Source organism: Eublepharis macularius, chromosome 3 (genome assembly GCF_028583425.1).
Source record: "Eublepharis macularius isolate TG4126 chromosome 3, MPM_Emac_v1.0, whole genome shotgun sequence".
Lineage (NCBI taxonomy): Eukaryota > Metazoa > Chordata > Lepidosauria > Squamata > Eublepharidae > Eublepharis > Eublepharis macularius.
The window spans coordinates 71057380-71076977 of NC_072792.1; the positions used below are offsets into that span (position 1 = coordinate 71057380).

The 19598-nt window shown below is 39.7% G+C and overlaps 1 protein-coding gene across 2 annotated transcripts in view; it reads right to left on the reverse strand.

The window, feature by feature from the left end:
• MAP7D2 (MAP7 domain containing 2) overlaps window positions 1–17135 on the reverse strand; it is a 96384-nt gene extending 79249 nt beyond the window's left edge. For both annotated transcript variants that reach the window (XM_054974095.1, XM_054974094.1), the window contains exon 1: window positions 16833–17135. In XM_054974095.1, coding sequence (XP_054830070.1) covers window positions 16833–16884 — 52 coding nt within the window. In that variant the 5' untranslated portion in view covers window positions 16885–17135. The remainder of the gene's footprint in view (window positions 1–16832) is intronic.
• Between the last annotated feature and the right edge of the window lie 2463 nt (window positions 17136–19598).

The window sequence follows — 19598 nt, forward strand, 5'->3', positions numbered from 1 at the left end:
AGTGAACAGAGGTGATTGAGAGTATAGCTATACACCATCAGAGTCAGCAACCAGCAAGTCTGGTTGCTTCACTCATCACACTTTCTCTTTGGTATGAAATAGGAACTGGTGGTGACAGGTAGGGGTCCAAGTTTCCTCTTGGAGCTTCCAGTTGCTAATCTCTGGACAAGAAGCCCTACCTTGTGGCCAAGAGCTGGAGGTTTTTTTAATGTTTCATGCAAACATATAGTTACATATCTTAGTAAAATTTAGCCCCAGGTACTATCATATACAATGTGGGGCTGCCCTTGAAAATGGTTCAGAAGCTATAACTGACACAAAATTAATCAGCAAACATCCTTGCTGGGATATGTCATTGTTATTTTATTAAGCCAGTGTTAAGTCACCCACACTGTCTTCCAGTTTGCTTCCAGTTCCAATACAAGCTGCTGGTTTTGACCTTTAAATCCCTAAAAGGCCTCAAGCACTAACAAATCACCTCCAAACATATTGTCAGACACAGGATTTGAGATATGTACAAGGGCCCTTCTTCTAGAAAGAACCAGCTTGTCTGGGCCCAGGAAGGTTATGGGGTTATGATCCCCATAACCTTCCTGAGGAGCTGCAAGAAGCCACATCCTTAAGGACCAACCAGATCGGCTTAAAGACCTGCCTGTTCCAAATGATTAAGCATTTAGACTGATTTAGATTGAAGATTTTTATGCATATTTATATTGTATAATGAAATTGTTGGGAAAGTGGCTTTACTCTTGGACATTTTAGAACTATTTTAATTGTTCCTTTGATTTTCTGTTATTTTGTTTTTATCATCTAGTGTAAACCATCACAGGGACTTGTTTAGTCAAAAGGCAGTTAATACATTTACTAAATAAGATGTGCTTATATAATTTAGGGAGCAATTCATATACTCTTGGTCTACAACAAAATAAAGAAAAGCAGAAATGCACCCATTTTGTTTATTCAGATATGAATGGAAATGTCACTTTTTTGACAATGTGCTTATTCCTGCTGTTATTACAATTCTAATTGAGAAAGGCTTCCTCTAGCACAGAAAAATCTTTCTATGTTGAAGCAAAACTTGATGGAAGGAGTAATAGGACCCAATCCTTAATGAAAGAATAAAATACATACTGCCAAAATTACTATCTGCAACTGCCATGTAAGTCTGACAATATTGCCCGTCCAAATATAGTTAAATTACATGCTCCTTTCAAAATAAAATAAAAGTAGGGTTTAACACTCTACTGGAGATTAAGACCTTGGGTATTATCATCCCTGAACTAAGTTTCCATCAGAATAACTCAAATTCAGTATCTGTACTAGGTAACTGGCTACAGGCACTCCTTCCACACCAAGACTCAATTGTGCTTTCACTAAAGCACTGATTTCCCCTCACCTTTGAAGACAGGCCTTGTAGCAGAATGACTGTACATGCTTTTGTCATTTAAATCTTTGCCACTCTTAAACACTCGCTTTTATAATCCATTAAACTTGCTATAGCCTGGAGCAGCCAAGCTGATTCTACACCCAGTTCTCACACTGAGTTTTTTATCTTGTAAAAAATAGACAGAAGATAAAAGCAGTATCTTTATCCATCACATTCTATAGCAAATGACTAGGAAGTGGTTATGTTAATTACACCAAAAAATAACCAAGAGCCTTATGGTGTCTTACCAAATATATTGTGACATAAGCTTTTATAGCATCTTTCAATACATGCAGTGGTCACCAAAGTATATCAACAGAACAAGGCCAAAAGATCAACCAGTGCAAGAGGTAGCAGTAGGTAGCTCAATATTATGCAAAGCATAAATGAATCCAGAATCCAGTAAATAAATCCAACCTCCAGTTTGCAACTACTAATTACTCAAACACAGCAAGATTGGTACTGTAAGAGGGGAACGCGGACTATAACTTCAATTAAATAAATAAATAACACCTAAAGAACTACAATTACTTTTTAGGAAAGCAAACTATTCCCTGGATGTTTGGAAACTAAAATACCACAATGTCAAACTAGCCAAAGAACGGCAAATGAGTATCAGTTTGGCTAATGTCTTGGATTACTTAATGTGACATCCAGATTCTTTGGAAAAGCAATAGTAAACAGCAGAGAATTAAATATCTGCAGTTTTAGAAATTGCTTCAGAACTCGAGAACACAGTAAGCAGCACAAAATTTCCTCCCAAGCTTATTAAGACTTAATGTAAACAAACATTCTAAATACACACTGTTAACTGGGACAGAACCATACAAATGGCCTGCCAATAGCACCACCCAAAGAAATTACTTTATGTATTACTTTGGAAAACAGTGATATCACATGCTCATCTCAAACTACTTCAAACAGTTACTAAACCACTAGATGTTAAGTCTCTATCAGCCGTAAACTGTAGTCTTTAAGAAGGAGAATAGAAAAGTTTTTAAAACACTTCAATACAAATGATAATATGGAAGGCATATTACTCCTAACATTGTTTCCATCTTTCCTTTATTTTGTCCTGATCAGATACACAGAAATACAGTATCTGGATTAGGACAAAATAAAGGAAAAATGGAAACGATACACTGAAGAACTATACAGAAGAGATGGGAGGATGACAGATATTTTTTAAGAAGAGTCCTTTGAAATCTTAGAAAGTGAAGTAAAAGCTGCACACAAAGCAACTGCGAGAAACAAAGCATTTGGAGTAGATGGAAAACCAATACAGCTATTTCTAGCTACAGAAATGGAGTCCATCAAAATCTTAACAAGAATCTGTCAACAAATATGGAAAACAAAACAATGGCCCACAGAGTGAAAACCCTCAGTCTACATTCCAATTCCAAAAAAAGGGGATGCCAAGGAGTGCAGCAACTATTGGACTATCACAATACTTTCCCATGCAAGCAAAGTGATGCTCAAGATTCTACAGCAAAGACTCTTACCGTTTATGGAACAAGAAATGCCAGATGTTCAAGCTGGATTCAGGCAAGGAAGAGTCACTAGAGATCACATCGCAAATTTACTATGGCTAATGGAAAGCACCAGGGAATTTCAGAAGAAAATCAGCATGTGTTTTATAGATTACAACAAAGCTTTTGACTGTGTTGATCATGAAGAGCTATGGATAGTGTTAAAAGAAATGGGGGTTCCACAACATCTGATTGTTTTGATGCACAACCTGATGCACAACCTTTGGACAAGAGGCTACTGTCAGGACAGAATATGGGGAAACAGAATGGTTTCCAATTGGCAAAGGTGTCAGACAAGGATGCATATTATCTCTCTACCTGTTCAACCTCTATGCAAAGCATATCATAAGGAAAGCTGGATTAGATCTTGAAGAAGCTGAATTGGTGGAAGGAAAATTAACAATTTGAGATATGCAGATGACACCACTGTTACTGGCAGAAAATAGTGAACTCTTGAAACAACTACTGACGAAGGTTAAAGGAGAAAGTGCCAAAGCAGAATTACATCTGAACATCAGGAAGACAAAAGTAATGACTACTGAGGAGTTACTCAATTTTAAAATTGTCAATGAGGAAATTGAAATTGTCCAAGATTTTCTGTTCCTTGGCTCAATCATCAACCAACAGGGAGACTGCAACAAGGAAATCAGAAGGAGACTGAGACTTGGAAGATCCTTAAAGATAAAGACGTCTCTCTGGGAACCAAGATCAAGATAATCCAAATAATGGTATTCCCCATTAGGATGTATGGATGTAAAAGCTGGACAATGAAGAAAGCTGACAGGAAGAAAACTGATTCATTTGAAATGTGGTGCTGGAGGAGATTTCTGCAGATACCATGGACAGCCAAAAAGACAAATAAGTGGGTACTAGATCGTATCAAGCTTGAATTCTCCCTAGAAGCTAAAATGACAAAATTGAGGCTATCATACTTTGGTTACATTATGAGAAGACAAAATTCTCTGGAAAAGTTAGTAATACTAGGGAAAGTAGAAGGCAATAGGAAAAGAGGAAGACCTAAAACAAGATGGCTTGACTCCAGGGTGGATTTGATTTAAATCAAACTGATTTAAATCACGATTTAAATCACGATTTAAATCACTAGTCAGTAAGGCTTGATTTAAATCATAGTTTTCTACATAAAGACTAATTCTTGCTGGTATAACTTTAATATGCAAGTAGATGAAGATTTTTAGAATAACTTTTCATATTAGTTTTACAGTTGTATAAAATATTGATTTTAATACTATTAGAAACACATAGTTAATTTATTGTGAGATGAATTATCCCCAGTTTAGGTTAATCATTCATATTTGGACAACTTTTCTGTTGTACTTTATTGGAAGGAGAAAAATAATCATTACCTTAATAATAACAATTTAAATAGTTTTATTTATTCAACTGAAACAATAACATTACAGCATATGTTATTTGCTTAAACAAACATCCATGTTTGTTAACTAATTTGGCTAAACAAAATATATATATTTTAAGAAACTTAGACTGTCAGCCCAGCCTACACATGAAAAACTTAAATACTGTCCTCTGTAGCTCACTCGTCATCTTCATCTTCTTCTTTGTTCATAATCTGGAAAAGAAAAACAAGCTTTCCTGCTTTATCGGGTCCCAAACGATTTCTCAATTTAGAATGAATGAGTCCAAAGGAAGAGAATATTCTTTCAATGCCTGCAGAAGAAGCTACTGCTGTTAAAAGTGAAATCATTACTTGAACAGTCTCTAAATCCAAGTGCTTAAGTGACTTCCACCAGTTCACTGGTGTGACTTTCTTTAAAATATCTTCAGCAAACATATATTTCTTGAATGGTTCCCCCTTAGCTCTGAAGTTTATTATAGTTGGCATTACAGATGGATGATTGCTGGATACCCATGTCATAGCTAACTCCTCTTTCTCAGCACTTAAGTTTTGACCCTGGTACTGGATATTGACAATATTTGCCAAAAAATGAGCTGGAGACAGTGCTTGTCCCATTCGTTTTTTTAATGCTTGTAATTTAATTCTGTCCATGTGTAGTTCTGTTTTTAAGTGTTCACTCAGTTCCTTCCAAATTTCAACAGCATCAGCAATAAAACAGCTATTTTTCTGTATTTTGTTTAAAGCTTCAGAGATGGGTTTCAGGATGCTCAGCATATGTTCAACATTTCTCTTAAGCCCAATGTTGAGGATTTTGGCCGTGACAGTGCCATCTATTTTATCTCAATTTTGTTCACAAACTGTCATCAGAATAGGCCAGTTCTTGATATACTGCTCAAAACAGTCCACCACAGAGTTCCATCTAACATCTTGTGGGAGCGTTAGCTTGGTTCCACTCATCCTTTTCAGAGCTGCTGCAGCAAAATGATTGTTACGGAAGTATTTAGCAATTTCAACAACATTAGTCTTTATTTCTGGAACACTTAAGTCTTTGGCTAAGAGGTGCAGCAAATGAGCACTGCAACCATATGTTATTAGCTTTGTATTCCCTTCCTGCTCTTCTAAATTTCTTCTCATCTTGGATACATTTGCAGCATTGTCTGTGACCAAACTGCGTACTAGACATTTGAATTTTTGTTCACATGTTATTATAGCTTTTACTGCCACTTCTTGTAAGTATTCTGCTGTGTGTGCATTTCCTGACGTATCAATTGTTTGTGCAAGGAAGACTTTCCCTTCTTCTGTTGTTATACAAGCACATACAACAGGATCATTGTGGACATTACTCCACCCACCAATACTTAGGTTAACAATTCTACCCTCCAGAGCTGTTGCACATTGCTCCATTTCTCTGTCATACACTTTATCCAGCAGTTTCCCTGCAACATCTGCTCTGCAGGGTGGACTGTGAAATGTGGGTTCTCAGTCAGACGGAAAGAAGAGTTCGTTGCATAAACAAACTGGGCAATTTTTTCATCAATTAACTCTTTTTCTAATCTGCTAGTTTTTATCACAAACTTATCTATGGTGGTTCCAGGAGGGAAGGGTTTTTTCTTTCTTTTAGGTGATATACTGTGGGTGTCTGATGATGATGCAAATGAAGCACTATCTGGGATGGATAACTCTGAAACTGTAGAACAGGAGGATGGTGATCTTGATGGTGGATAGTTTCCAGAATCCTTAATGTTGACGATGAATTCCCCTAAACAAAAAAGTCAATGCTGTTATTTTATTGTTTATACAATTTCTGCTTATTGTACAGCACTGCCCCAAAAGGAATATTTGCTTTTCTTCATAACTGTACCAAATGACAGTAACATGCAGTAATAATAAGAAATATAATTTTGCTCAAACATGACAGTTCAAGGCAGTCTTTAGAAATAGGATTCAATAAAAATGTTTACCAACCTGAAGATCCTGCCTGTTCAAATGTGTTTCTTTGGTCATCTTCATCACAGCACTTCTCATGATGTTGCCTCATTTGGGCCACCAGGCCTTGCATTTCTTTGTTGCAGTGTTTGCATTTTGCACGCATGCCTGCCTTACCGATAGGTAAAGGAATTTCATTAAAGTATTCCCAAACTGGGTCTCTTTTACGGCCTGCTGCCATTATACGTTTTTTCCTCCAAGATCATACACACAAAAGATCCAAAGACTTGTGCAGGATTGTGCTCAAAAAGTTTCACTTTCATTTTGTACTGCTTGCCCCTCCCTCCTCACACTTACAGTGCAATCCTATGAAGAGTTACTCCAGTCTAAGCCCATTGAAGTCAATGGGCTTAGACTGGAGTAACTCTCCATAGGATTGCACTGTTGGTTTCTTCTTGTGCAGATCTATTCCACTCCAAACAATCAGAAAAATATTGTTTCTATTCACTGAACTTCTTGAAACGTAGCACAGAAGGGGTGGATTCTGTCTTCATAGGTTTGTAGAACAATAGGATTAAGGTCTTTTTCTCAACTCTGTTCATGTTATAACATTTTTGCTGTGAAGAAGAGGCATGTGATCTCTGCTGAGCTGACACAAATTCAGTTTTGAGAACTGCAAAACCAAGCATCTGTGATAATATCTTGTAGGCAGAGAAACTGCCCAATAATCTTACAAAAACCTCTGGAAGAGCATGACATTGTGAATGGATTAATGGAATTTATTTACCAAAAAAATTAAACATATACAGCCTTATTCTACATAATTAAAAACTAATCTTTATTTCATGATGGAATAATCTTTGGATAGTAATATATTTTCCTCAAAAAGCATTTTATTTTAAAAAATCCAATTTAAATTTAAAAAATCCGATTTAAATTAAAAAAATCCAATTTAAATTTTAAAAAATCCGATTTAAATTTAAAAAATCTGATTTTTTTGATTTTTTTAAAAAAATCATTGATTTTTATCCACCCTGCTTGACTCAGTAGAAGAAGTGACGTCCTCCAGTTTGCAAGATCTGAGCAAGTCTGTTAATGATGTTTTGGAGGTCTTTCATTCACAGGGTCGCAGTAGGTCAGAGGCGACTTGACAGCACAACACACACACATCATTCAGCAAGGAATTCTAGCATAGCAGGCAGACATGCCTCATTGCCTTATTTATTTATGTCATGTATAGTCTGCCTTTCTCACTGAGACTCAAGGCGGATTACACAGTATGAGGTTAATACAATCAGTATCAAGTAAGTACATTTCAATACTTTCCATGTGCAACTATGAATTGTACCCACCGCACATGATACAGAGTTCACAATTCTAAGCAGATTCTATATAACTATGTATATCTAGATACAAGGAAGTGAATGCCAGTCTAAACAGTCACTAGTAGAATGTAATAGAGCCAGCATAAGACTATATCACTTGAGAATGCAAATGGGGAAAGTTGCATGACTGAAGGCTTTGTTCTTCTCTCTCCCCCTGGAGAGTTAGAATATAGGGGCAAGGAAGGTCTACTTGCAAGGTGTTTTGATATGGTACAGCATTCAAATATGCAATCATTGCTTACATCCTGCTGAGGCATAGTGCCATGTAGAACAAAAGATTGAAAATAAACATGGTGTGGCCAGGATGTAAATAATACTGGAACTAGTTTGGTGAACTTTGGATACGCTTTTCTCAAATAAAAACATTCCAATGCCACATAGAAAAGTACTCTAGAAACTGAAGAGATTTTGGATGCAGAGGAGTTAGCCGTGTTAGTCTGTGGTAGCAAAATCAAAAAGAGTCCAGTAGCACCTTTAAGACTAACCAACTTTATTGTAGCATAAGCTTTAGAGAATCACAGTTCTCTTTGTCAGATGCATGGTACAGAAACTGGTCAAATATAGAAGAGGAGAGGGGAGGAGGGGAGGAGAGAGAAGATGCAGTTAGGGGGGGAGAGGGAGGATGCCTCTCCCCCACTAATTGCATCTTCTCTCTCCTCCCCTCCTCCCCCCTCCTCTTCTATATTTGACCAGTTTCTGTACCATGCATCTGAGGAAGAGAACTTGATTCTCGAAAGCTTATGCTACAATAAAATTGGTTAGTCTTAAAGGTGCTACTGGACTCTTTTTGAAGAGATTTTGAAGAGGGATCTCTTCTTCAGGGGGGTCTGCAAAGGAAAAGCTATTTAAAGCGAGGGCAACACTTCCCAAATAGGCATAACTCTTGCTGTGAGTTATCCTCAGCAGCAGCAGCATATATCCAAATCTGACTGCCTATGAGATTATTACTAGAAACTATTAATAATCCTATTTCTAGAAAGTCCAAAACAAAAAATATAAAGTTTATATAATTTAAAATTAACAAACCATTAAACCCAGCCAACAACAGCATAAAACCTCAGAGCATAAAACTTTGAGCAGCTTAAATGATCTGCATAACAGTTACAGGCTAGAACAGTGGTTCCCTGTCTTTTAGATATAGTGATCCACAAGTCCAAATTCACTTGGTACAGTGACCCATCCAGGGCAGGCCGAAGGTTTTCTGGCATCCTAAGTGAAGTATGACCTTGCACCCATCTAGTCTACAATTCCATTTTCTACAGTGGCCAACAAGACATTTTTGAAAAATCAACAAATGTCATATCCTACCATGAACCCCAAGAGCCCTGTGGCACAGAGTGGTAAACTGCAGTACTGCAGTCCAAGCTCTGCTCACGATCTGAGTTCAATCCTGGCGGAAGCTGGGTTCAAGTAGCCGGCTCAAGGTTGACTCAGCCTTTCATCTTTCCAAAGTCAGTAAAATGAGTACCCAGTTTCCTGGGGGTAAAGTGTAGATGACTGGGGAAGGCAATGGCAAACCACCCCGTAAAAAGTCTGCCAAGAAAACGTTGTGATGCAATGTCCCCCCATGAGTCAGTAATGACTCGGTGCTTGCACAGGGGACTACCTTTACCTTTTTTACCATGAACTCCAGTCAAATAATATTCCTAAGTACGCAGCCTTTGTATATGAAGGCTACATTTCAGATTATTCCCTCTATGGTTCTAAGAAACTCACTCTAGTAACCATCAGGACACATTTTACTGGATTCTTTATCAATCAACATGCAGATGCAGTGAAAGGAAAAAAATAACTAATGTATGACATGGAAGACACTGTTTCCAGTCTTAGCCCCTCCCCCCAAAAGGTCAAAGCCTTGCCTCAATTAAGCACTGAAGTTGGTTCTTATGGAGATTACACATGATAATTTCCAAACAGAAATATTATTCTACATAGGAAAATGATACACATTTAAAGAGGTGCCAGCCTGCACATGGGCAAAATCAACTGCAGCCTGTACATGGGCGTTTTCTGTGGTGGACCCTACCCTATGGAACAGCTTGCCTGAGGAAGTCACGAGAGCTCCTACGCTCTTTGTTTCCCGCAAACAATGCAAAACTGTATTATTCAAAAAGGCTTTTTTACTCAGATAGGAGGGCAGTATTGTAGGGAGGGGGTCTCAGATGTTTCGCCAATGAGTTGGGAACCATGGGCTCCACCATTATATTGCTTTACATATTATCTGTTGCTTTGAATATGTACTCGTATATACTGCTTGTGCTTCACGTTATGCTATGTTTCTGTAAACTTGTATTCATCTACCCTATGACATTGTTTATGGGAATGTCTTTGACACTGCATGGAAATGCCTGCCCTTGTCCTGTTACTGATTGTCCTGATCTCACACTACGTAATCCGCCTTGAGTCTCAGTGAGAAAGGTGGACTATAAATGACATAAATAAATGAAAAATAAGATGCTAGTTTCTGGATGGCTTTCCCCACCTTATGATTTCTGTAAAGGATGGGAGAAAGCAAGAATGTGAAAAACTGGCATAGATGAAGAGGAGATAAAAAGAGCAATGCAGAGGTGGCCATTAGGGATGGCTAGCTTGTGGCCCACTTTCAGAGGCTTTGCAACCCACTGGCTGGGAAACCCTGGGCTAGAAACGTATTTTAAAAACAATGTAAAAGATGCATTAAAATGATACCAAAGCAGCAATTTGGGCTATGAACACCAGCTACACAGGGAAACGTTTGTGAAACATTTCATTCTCGATAAGCCCCTTTTCTGAGCTAAGAATTTTCACGGGTGAACATTAGTCTCATCATATGTTTCAAAAATAGCTTGAGATATTGGGTATGTGGGAGTGTGTGGAGGGAATGGTATGAAGTTTTTTAAAAAGCATCTTATTTCAGATCTACACAGTTCTTTGAATTCTACATTTATAATAAAACAGTGTTGGGGGAGTATTATCAGAGCAAGCACATACATTTCTCTGTGCACAGAGTTAATGCATGCTACTTACAGAAATATTAATTTGGTCATTTAAATATATTGACTATAGACAAATTTACTGGAGAAAATCACAACACACCCACTTTTCTATTTTGTGATAAGAAATTGGAAATCAGTATTTTGAACAAACTGCTTCATATCTCAGCAAACTGATCTCTACCATCACATGATGAATTCCATGATGTCGCATCTGTTGCATTTGAAGACAGGAAGAGATGAGTTAAAAGTCAACCTCTATGTCCTATTGTGTTGTACCAATGTGAACAGTTCACTTGGGCAACTTGGTCATATTTTTCATTTTTATGAAGCTGACCTTGTTTGCTCTGAACAATAGCTACAACAAGGCACATCAGGATTTTCCTGTCTGGCCAACAATAATTTGCATCTTTTAACAATGCTTATCTACTCACTGGACAAATATTCTCTTACTGTACTCCATAGATTATTACTATTACCTAGACTAAACAGGAAAGATTCCTTGAATATTTTCCTCTTTTATTTTCTGATGGGAGAAAGGAAGCTTCAGAGGTTGGATGGAATATCTCCCAAACTGCAATTAAAAGATATTAAAAATAATTTGAAAAAGCCACACCCTCAAATTCTTTTCAAGATAGAACAATCTTGCTCCCATTATAATAGGACAGAAAAACCAATAACTTCAGGAAGTAAAAGCAGCATCCTAAGTCAGAGTATAAGCTATTGTTTATATTCACACTCAGAGGCCATTTAGACTAACCCTATGATTGCCTTGCTCTGCAGCAAAATGTAAAACTATCTGTCCATCCACAGTACACGAGCATCTCCAAGCAAGTGCTGTATGTTCCAAGAAATGTTTGGTGCAGAAAACCACCAAACAAATCAGAAATACCTGGAAACCTGCTGCTCTGCATGTTGCAGCAAGGAGTGAAAAAGCAGGCAGAAGCTGCTTTTAGCTTCTTCCTTGGCAAATATAGCCATAACTTATTTGGAGATGAAAAATCCTGAAATTCAAGCTGTAAATGTTGAAAAGCTGCAGTTGTTAAGCTTGTTCTTGGTCATTGATTTTCAGTTGCTGGTTCCTTATTTGCCATCCCAACAATATTAATGACATTTAAATAGATCTGCACCCCAAAATAAACTTTAGACCACTACAACTTATAGATCCCTGGAATGCATGGCAAAGTGCCATCCAGCTTGGCTCCATCCAAGGTCTAGTTTTTGTCACCTAAAACAGGAATTCTATAACCTTAACATTGCTATGTGACTGCAGGACAGAGATCTGAGGCCACTATGCCTATGTACAAACAAAGGAGTACTACGAGAATAATATGGAAGCTATTTATTGATTCTTTAAAAAGTAATATCCATGTTGCATAAGTGCTTTTAAAACAAAAGGTGTTGTGTTTATTATATACATATACATATACATATACGTATACGTATACGTATACGTATACGTATACGTATATTTTTATATACATAGTATTCTGGAAAACAATACAAAATATTTTGATGGTTTGATTCCTTATTGACGCACAGAAATAGTGACAATGGGACTGGTCTGGTCATTCTAGATTTCACTGAAGATGCTACTATGTTTCCTAGTTCTTTAATCCAGCCGTACACATGCCAGCAGCCTGTGTTTCCAACATAACCATGGAGGCAAACCAAGTGTTGCCTTATGTCACAAGTAATGTGATTCCTAGGGGCTACTCAGAAGAACTTTTTGCAAAAATCAGGTATTGGATCAAACATTACTGAATGGTACTTTGCATCGTTCTGTTAGTAGTCAAGACATGTACAAGTATAAACCAACCTTTCACATACAAAATTGGATGATATGTCTACCGGAAGTTGAATAATTTACTCTAAAACAAATTAAATTTTTTATCAATAACTCAAAGATTCCAGTTGTCACACAAGCCCCAAAGAGTCAAAATTATTTCAAGAACACTCAACTGTTTATTACTTTCTTTTTTAAAAAAAAAATCATAACCCAAGCATAGAGCTGGCACAAAGGTTGTGACTTCCTCAGAAGGGCAGACGCTGAAAGCAGTCTTTCTCTGTGGAATACACCTCCATGTTAAGACTTTATGCAATAGATACAATAGAGATTCGTATGCTGACAATAAGAGAACCACAACTGTGTAACGTCTTCTCATTTTCAACTGGAAAGTGAAAATTTGAAAGAGGGTATATTCTTGCCCATAATCAAAGGTCCCCTTCTCACAGAAGACAGGGAAGCCATGCATGTTATTGGACTGTTGCCAAAGAGCTCTGAAAACTCAGCAAGGCTGCATATCTCATCACAGAGATAAAGTGATAAAAGCTAACTTTATATATGAAAGCTTCACATAAGTTACACACACAGTATTTAACCTAATGGATATCATATGAGGGTCAGATTGCATGCCCTGCCTTCACACTGACAAGGTCTTACTGCCGCATAAAAGCTGCACTCCATCTATCTGTAATGTCCAAAGAGAAAGGGATGACAATTACCACATGGGACTATGCAAGCACAGCATGAGACATCAGAGGCAATCGTGCAATGGAAACAACACTGTTTCAGAAGAGAAAGATGAGAGAAACATGGGGTTGTGTTTTAATAGCTGCCTTACAAGTTAACACATTGTTAAAATTTGGAAGTTTATCCCATTAGGGAGACTATAGTTTGTTGCTAGGTGGATTAGACCCTGGAGGCCAGAGGAGGAGAGGAAGGAAAGGAGAAAGATGGACGAGAAAGTAAAACAGGGCCTGTAACAGAAGAACAAAACCTCTTGTTGAGTATCTTGCCTGATGTTGTCTCCTTGCTGGCATAAAGCTACAAAATATGGGGTAAGTGCAAAAACTTTATATCACAAAGTTAATTTGTTCTTAAATGTAAGGATATTGGAAGCTGGCAGTGTTACACCCAGATTCTTTTCTCAATAAAATGAGAAACAATGTTTTCGTTCTACTCTTTATAGTATTTCTGCAATCCCTCAGTTCTCAGTTGGGGGGCGGGGAACTGAAAAAGAAGAGCAAAGAAAACCCCTTAAGTAATCTGCATGATTCTCAGAGTCTAACTACATGCGATAGTAGCATGACTGATGTATTAGGACATAGATTGAGCAGAACAAGTACAAAGTGGGATGGAGTGAGAAAATTTAAAATAGAAAAGTAGTGGACTAGAATGCTGTGATGAACCCTTATGTCTCCCCATCACACCTGCCTTACCCATCCCTCATCATTCTTTTCCTAGACATCGTTTTTTTCCTGGTGAATTCAAATTTGGCTATACTAGAGAAGAGGTCAGTGAAGTGCCCATTGAATTGAATGAATACCTGCCATTATGATACAGAAATACAATATCTTTAAAGCCCTAAACGGACTGGGACCAGCATACCTGCGGGACCGGCTCTCCCCATATGTACCCCGGAGAGCATTAAGATCAGCAAATAAGAACTTACTGGTGGTCTCTGGCCCCAGGGAAGCCTGGCTGGCCTCGACCAGGGCCAGGGCATTTTCAGTCCTGGCCCCAACCTAGTGGAACTTTCTGTCGGAGGGCACTCAAGCCCGCCAAGACCTTATATCTTTTCGGCGGGCCTGTAAGACGGAGCTGTTCCACCAGGCATATGGTTGAGGCCAGTCTTTGATCGTTTTAGGAGCCTCCCTACTGGTGTCCCACCAGGGAGGTGATGAAATCGTCACCCCCCCCCATGAACAAAGTCACTAGAATATTATTAACTGTGGACCCACCCACCTTGTGTTTACATTGTGATTGGGGAAATTGGAAGGAGCCACCGTTTTGAGATGCTGTTCTATGTATTCATGTTCTTGGATTTTTAAATGTATTTATATGTTTTTAAATGTTACCGAGTATTTTATTGTACCCTGCCCTGAGCTCATCTGCAAGGAGGGAGGGCTAAAAATTGAATAAATAGATAAATAAATAAAAAAATTCTTCCTAATACATTGCAACAGCTGATGGATTTGCTGTGAAATACAAAAACTGAGATGTGCTCTCGTTCAGACCACACATTTATTACAGCTGGTCAGTTTCACACACATGCATTTCATTAACAAAATTCTGTATTTGAAATATCAGCTGAGCGTACAGCCTGTACTCCTTTTCTGTACAACATTCTCCTTCAAACTCAATGACCCAGCATTTCAAACCAAATGCTAAAATAACTATGTATTCCAGTTCAGTTGAATTCTCATCTCCAAAGGTTATGATTCCATTGAGCACATTAGATTTGGCAACTTTAATGCTTATGAAGGTTTACAACATTTTTTCCTTCTTCTGGCAGCTCATACTGCAGATATTAACAATAATACTCTAACCGAGGTGATATGATCATGTGTGATCCACACAGAACATTTGAAATAGTGTTTTATGGATTACTATAAATTGGATCATCCACTAAAAAAACCTGCCGCATCCAAAACTTAATTCTAAGCCTTTAAGGAAAAGGAATAAAACAGGGTCCTCAAAAATATGTAACAATTTGCTTTAGATGGCCATGCACTCTTCCCTAACAGAGTTCCTGATGTTCCCTGGAAATAGTATATTTAGTACAAAGTTAAATTAATTTTGTTTGACACTCAAACTTTTGAATCCAAATTTCTTTACACAGTTTCTTGATTTGTCACATCTTAGTGGCATGTTCTTTCTTTAGTGCTCACTGATCAGAAACAAATAATGTGTATATATGCATATCTAGAAATGACACAATCTAAATCTCCCTAGCTCCCCTTAGGGAGATGCTGAATTACTTCCTTAACCAATATTTTGGCTAAGTTATAGCACTTAATCGCTGACCAATGTGAAGTACATAGTTTTGAGTCATTAAAAGCTTGAGCAGCAAGACAGTCAAGTACAAACTGATGACAGCTGTAGCTGTCACACACATCCAGGGAGTAGTGTAACATGCCCTTGAAAACTTTGTACAGGATGTGGAGCCAGATCAGAGTTAAATGCTGCTAACTACAAAAGTATACGCCATTCTAAACCAGTAGGGTGCCACCTTGCTATCAAAGATCAACATAGGTACTCTTGTGAAAATAATACAGCAAATATTATCCACACCAAATCTAAGAAACCTAAGTGAGGAATCATTTTTCTTGGGGGCCTTCGGAGCCTCAGTGACTTACAGGACTGAAAGGGCAGACTTCTATAATAATCTTGGAAGAAATGGGAAACTTGTCCGTTTTCTGGATTTGTGTTTTCATGCCAGTGTATGGCGGATCCAAACACAGCTACAACCTGGATAGTGACCTCAGTCACTGCCTTAATTAACACCAGCGCCCCAAGTATCTAGCAACATATTCAGTGATTGTGTAATTGCCTCCTCCACCTGGATCTGCGTGGCAAGACCAACCCAACAGGTTTGAAGACAGAAACAAACATGTGAAGACATTATTTTTAAAAAGCATTATTTTTACAAATTCAAATACTCATTTTCCCTGGTGCATAATTAACCCTGTCACATTAGGTTCTCAGTGGCAGGACATTACATTTTTATACTATTCCCTCAGTGAATGTCAAGCAAAACCTTGTTTTGCAACCACCAGGGACAGACAGCAAGTCATCAGAGCATTCAAAGCTTTCTTCTGGTGCTGAAACGGATAAATTGTAGCAATCTTTTCCCCTCATCATATTGCTGTCTCCTGCTTGTCTGACATAGCAAATCAGCAAGCCAGTTTAGCGACGACTGGGCGAGGATGCCGGCGGCGCGACCCCTGACTGCCCACCCCAAAGGGCCACCTCCCCTTCTTCGGCTCTATCTTTGACCTTGCCCAAACACCGGGAACAAAGCTCGTCCACACGTCTTCCCTGGATCTCCCAAGGGTGAGGCCTCACGCCATTCTCCTCACAATATACACCCCGGTTCCTGTCTCTCCCGCAGCCTCCCCAGGCTTCTTCTGGCACCTTCCCAGCTTCCACTGTGTAGCGACTCCGACAAGCACGCCTGCCAAATGCCAAGGCGCACACCCACCCCGGCCAATAAATCCCGCTGCCACACAGCGGCTCTCTCCAGAGGCTGCCTGCCGCTACCCTCCGCGGCAGCAGCGCATCGCAGCGCTCAAGAGGCGGGGCGGAGGGGGGGGAGACACCCGCTTCGGGGCGTCAAGTCCCGCCGCCCGGACCGCCTGGCTCGGACAGCAGGTGCCCTCCACCAGCCACACCCATGCAGCCACGAGGACCAGCACCTCGCCCCCAAGCCCTACCTGACGCCCGGTGGTACAAGGGAGACGTCCGCGCTGGCCCCGGCTCCGCCATCTTCGCCCTGCAGCGCGCTGCTTCTGGCTCGCTCCGCTCCCTTTGGCGCCTACCGCCGCGCTCGGGCGCTGGAGCCAACAATGCTGAGCCTGCTGTTACCACCGCCTCTGCACAGGCGCAGTGTCCGCTCCAGCTCGGCACCTGACTCTGCCCTGTGGAACCGGAGAGGCGGGAAACGAGCAGAAGGCGAGAGCGAGGAAGGCTGGATTGGGGAGCAAAGGCGCATCCGCAACGCCCGTGGCGCCTCCCAGGTGTTCCCTCTTCCCTCCTCCCTGCTCCGCTTCGTTACACTTTGGCAAACGTGTGGCAACCCGCTCGCGTTCCCTCCTCTTGCCGCAGGCAGGCAGCAGCGCCTCGTTCCACGGGCTCTTCGAGGACGCGCCAGCTCCCTCCACCGCCTGAAGGAAGCCGCGTTCCCACTTGGGAAGAAAGAAGGAAAAGACTCCGCTTCTCCCGTGGGCTCCTCGGCTGTCGTTTCTAAACCCCGTAGCACGTCACCTTGGCTTTAACACCTCGCCCTTTGTGCTTAACGGGAAGTTAAGCCGCGCCGGGGGTGGGGGGAACAGCGCCAAGAGACGTGTTGGGGCAGAGGCGCTTCCTTCGTCGTCGCAGCTTCGGCTCCAAACGAGGTGCAGAAGTGTGCCGGGACGGGTTCGTTGCTTTGCTTCTTACAAGGAGCGAGTGCCGTTTCTTACCTTTTCCAGACAGATTCTCCATCGGTTCTAGAAGTTTACCTTGGCACCTCACATTCATTTGATACATCTTTTGATTCCCAACAACTAAATGGGAGTATTAAATTTTAGCAACCGAGGCCTAAAGCTCTGTTGGTAGTTGGCGCAGGTGTGTTCTTCAGAGAAATAGGGCTCATTGTATGACTTCATAGCAGAACTTAGTGTTTATTTAGCGTTAGTACTGGAAGTAAAGAGGTAATAAGTATTCGAAGCTACCAGCCAGACTACGTTTTGCTTAGTTTCTATACCCTTCTTAGCTCCCCTATTTTACGAACAGCTAGTATCCCTAACCTGGACTGATCTGCTATTTGCTTTCTTTATTCCTGCCCCCTTCACTTTGAGAATCTTTCTGTTAGGGAATTTTATAATTTTTCATTATTATGAGTGCTATTGAAGTAGGCCTGCACATACATTTGGAAAATATTTCTTAATTAGTCAAACGGTGGTATCTTATCAGTGTTAAGAAGTCAATGTAACCTCACTGTAGCTGTAGAATGTCAACAAGTTTTCTATTTTCCTTTCCACTAACCAAAATATACTTAGAAAAGCAGTCTGTAAAACCAAACTGTAAGAGACAGCGCCAAACCCTTTTACATGTGTATATCAAAAAGTGTTTACTGTCTTGTCACCCATACCCATCAGGTGCCATAATTGTTTAAGACAACATTTTCAAAGAATTGTTTAAACCCTATGTTAACCTTTGATATTTTATTCTGTAAACAATTAACTGTAAAAAGTATATGACTCTCTGCTGTGACTATTTTAATGCATGTGTCTTAATGAAGGCATCTGCGTCTGAATTTTTTATGATAAAACTCATCTCCTTGGATCACTGCTTTCTGTGTCTTGGTCAAAGTAAGTGATGGTTATGGGGAAATATAATCTGAACACACAGTACCTTTAAAGAAATTTTTCCTTAACACTTACTTTCCTTTCCTTCTAGTCTTTGTCCACACAGTCCTCTCAACTCTCATAAGGCATTTTTGAGGCTATTCTGCACCCTCTCACCCCCTGCTAAAATTTCCCAGTCACTGTATTTTCTACATCCTAATTGTATCAGTCTCTCTGCCCACTTTATAACTGGGCAACCATTTTATCCTCAAACAAGGTTCCACTCTACTATGCTTTCCAACTTCACCATTTCTCTTAGCACACCCCAACTGGAAATTCCTGGAGATGTGAGGGCAGTGAGCTGGTGGGGAATGCGAGTCCTGCTCCCAAAGCTGCCATTTCCTCCTGCAGAACTGATCTATTTAATGGAGAGCAGTTACAATTCCTGGAGAACTCCAGGCCACACCTGAGAGCTGGTAACCCCCAGGTGCCAACCAAGTATCTATTGACTTCTACTGCTGTTAACCCTGGTCCTTGCAGTAAATTAGTACGGGTCATAGCACTTCAATGGAAAACTTTTCTCATTCTATAGTTCTGGATGCCTACATGTCACAAATTTTATACATCGCATTAATAGTGCACTCCTAAAAAATTTTCCTGCTCAAAGTGTTCTACAAGCTATACTTCCTTTTAATAACATGGATTACGTGTTTTCTGCTAAAGTATGGAAATCCTGTCTTTTGCTTTCAGAATGCACATCTTTCCACATCAACTCTCCTTTGCATTTAGCACTTTCTTCCTTCATCAACTATTTCCTCTTTACACTACCTGTCCAACCTAAAACTTTTACTTATGTGGTAGAGCAAAGAGTATAAATTATTTTGATAAATCCTACTTTCAACTAAATAGGAATATCTACACCAGTTGTGCAAGAATCTTATCACTTGTCTTCTATAGCAGAGACTAGCATACTTAAATAAATGGTAAAATAATATTCTGCTTATGCAGAAGCATGAAGAAGCATCATAAAGCTATACTTGCTTTTCTTACCAGGCTCAACAACACTTAATAGCAAAAAGTACTGTTTGCCTTTGTGTCAACAGCTATATTCATTGAAATTGCATGATGGATATGTACTCAGGGCATTCAGTT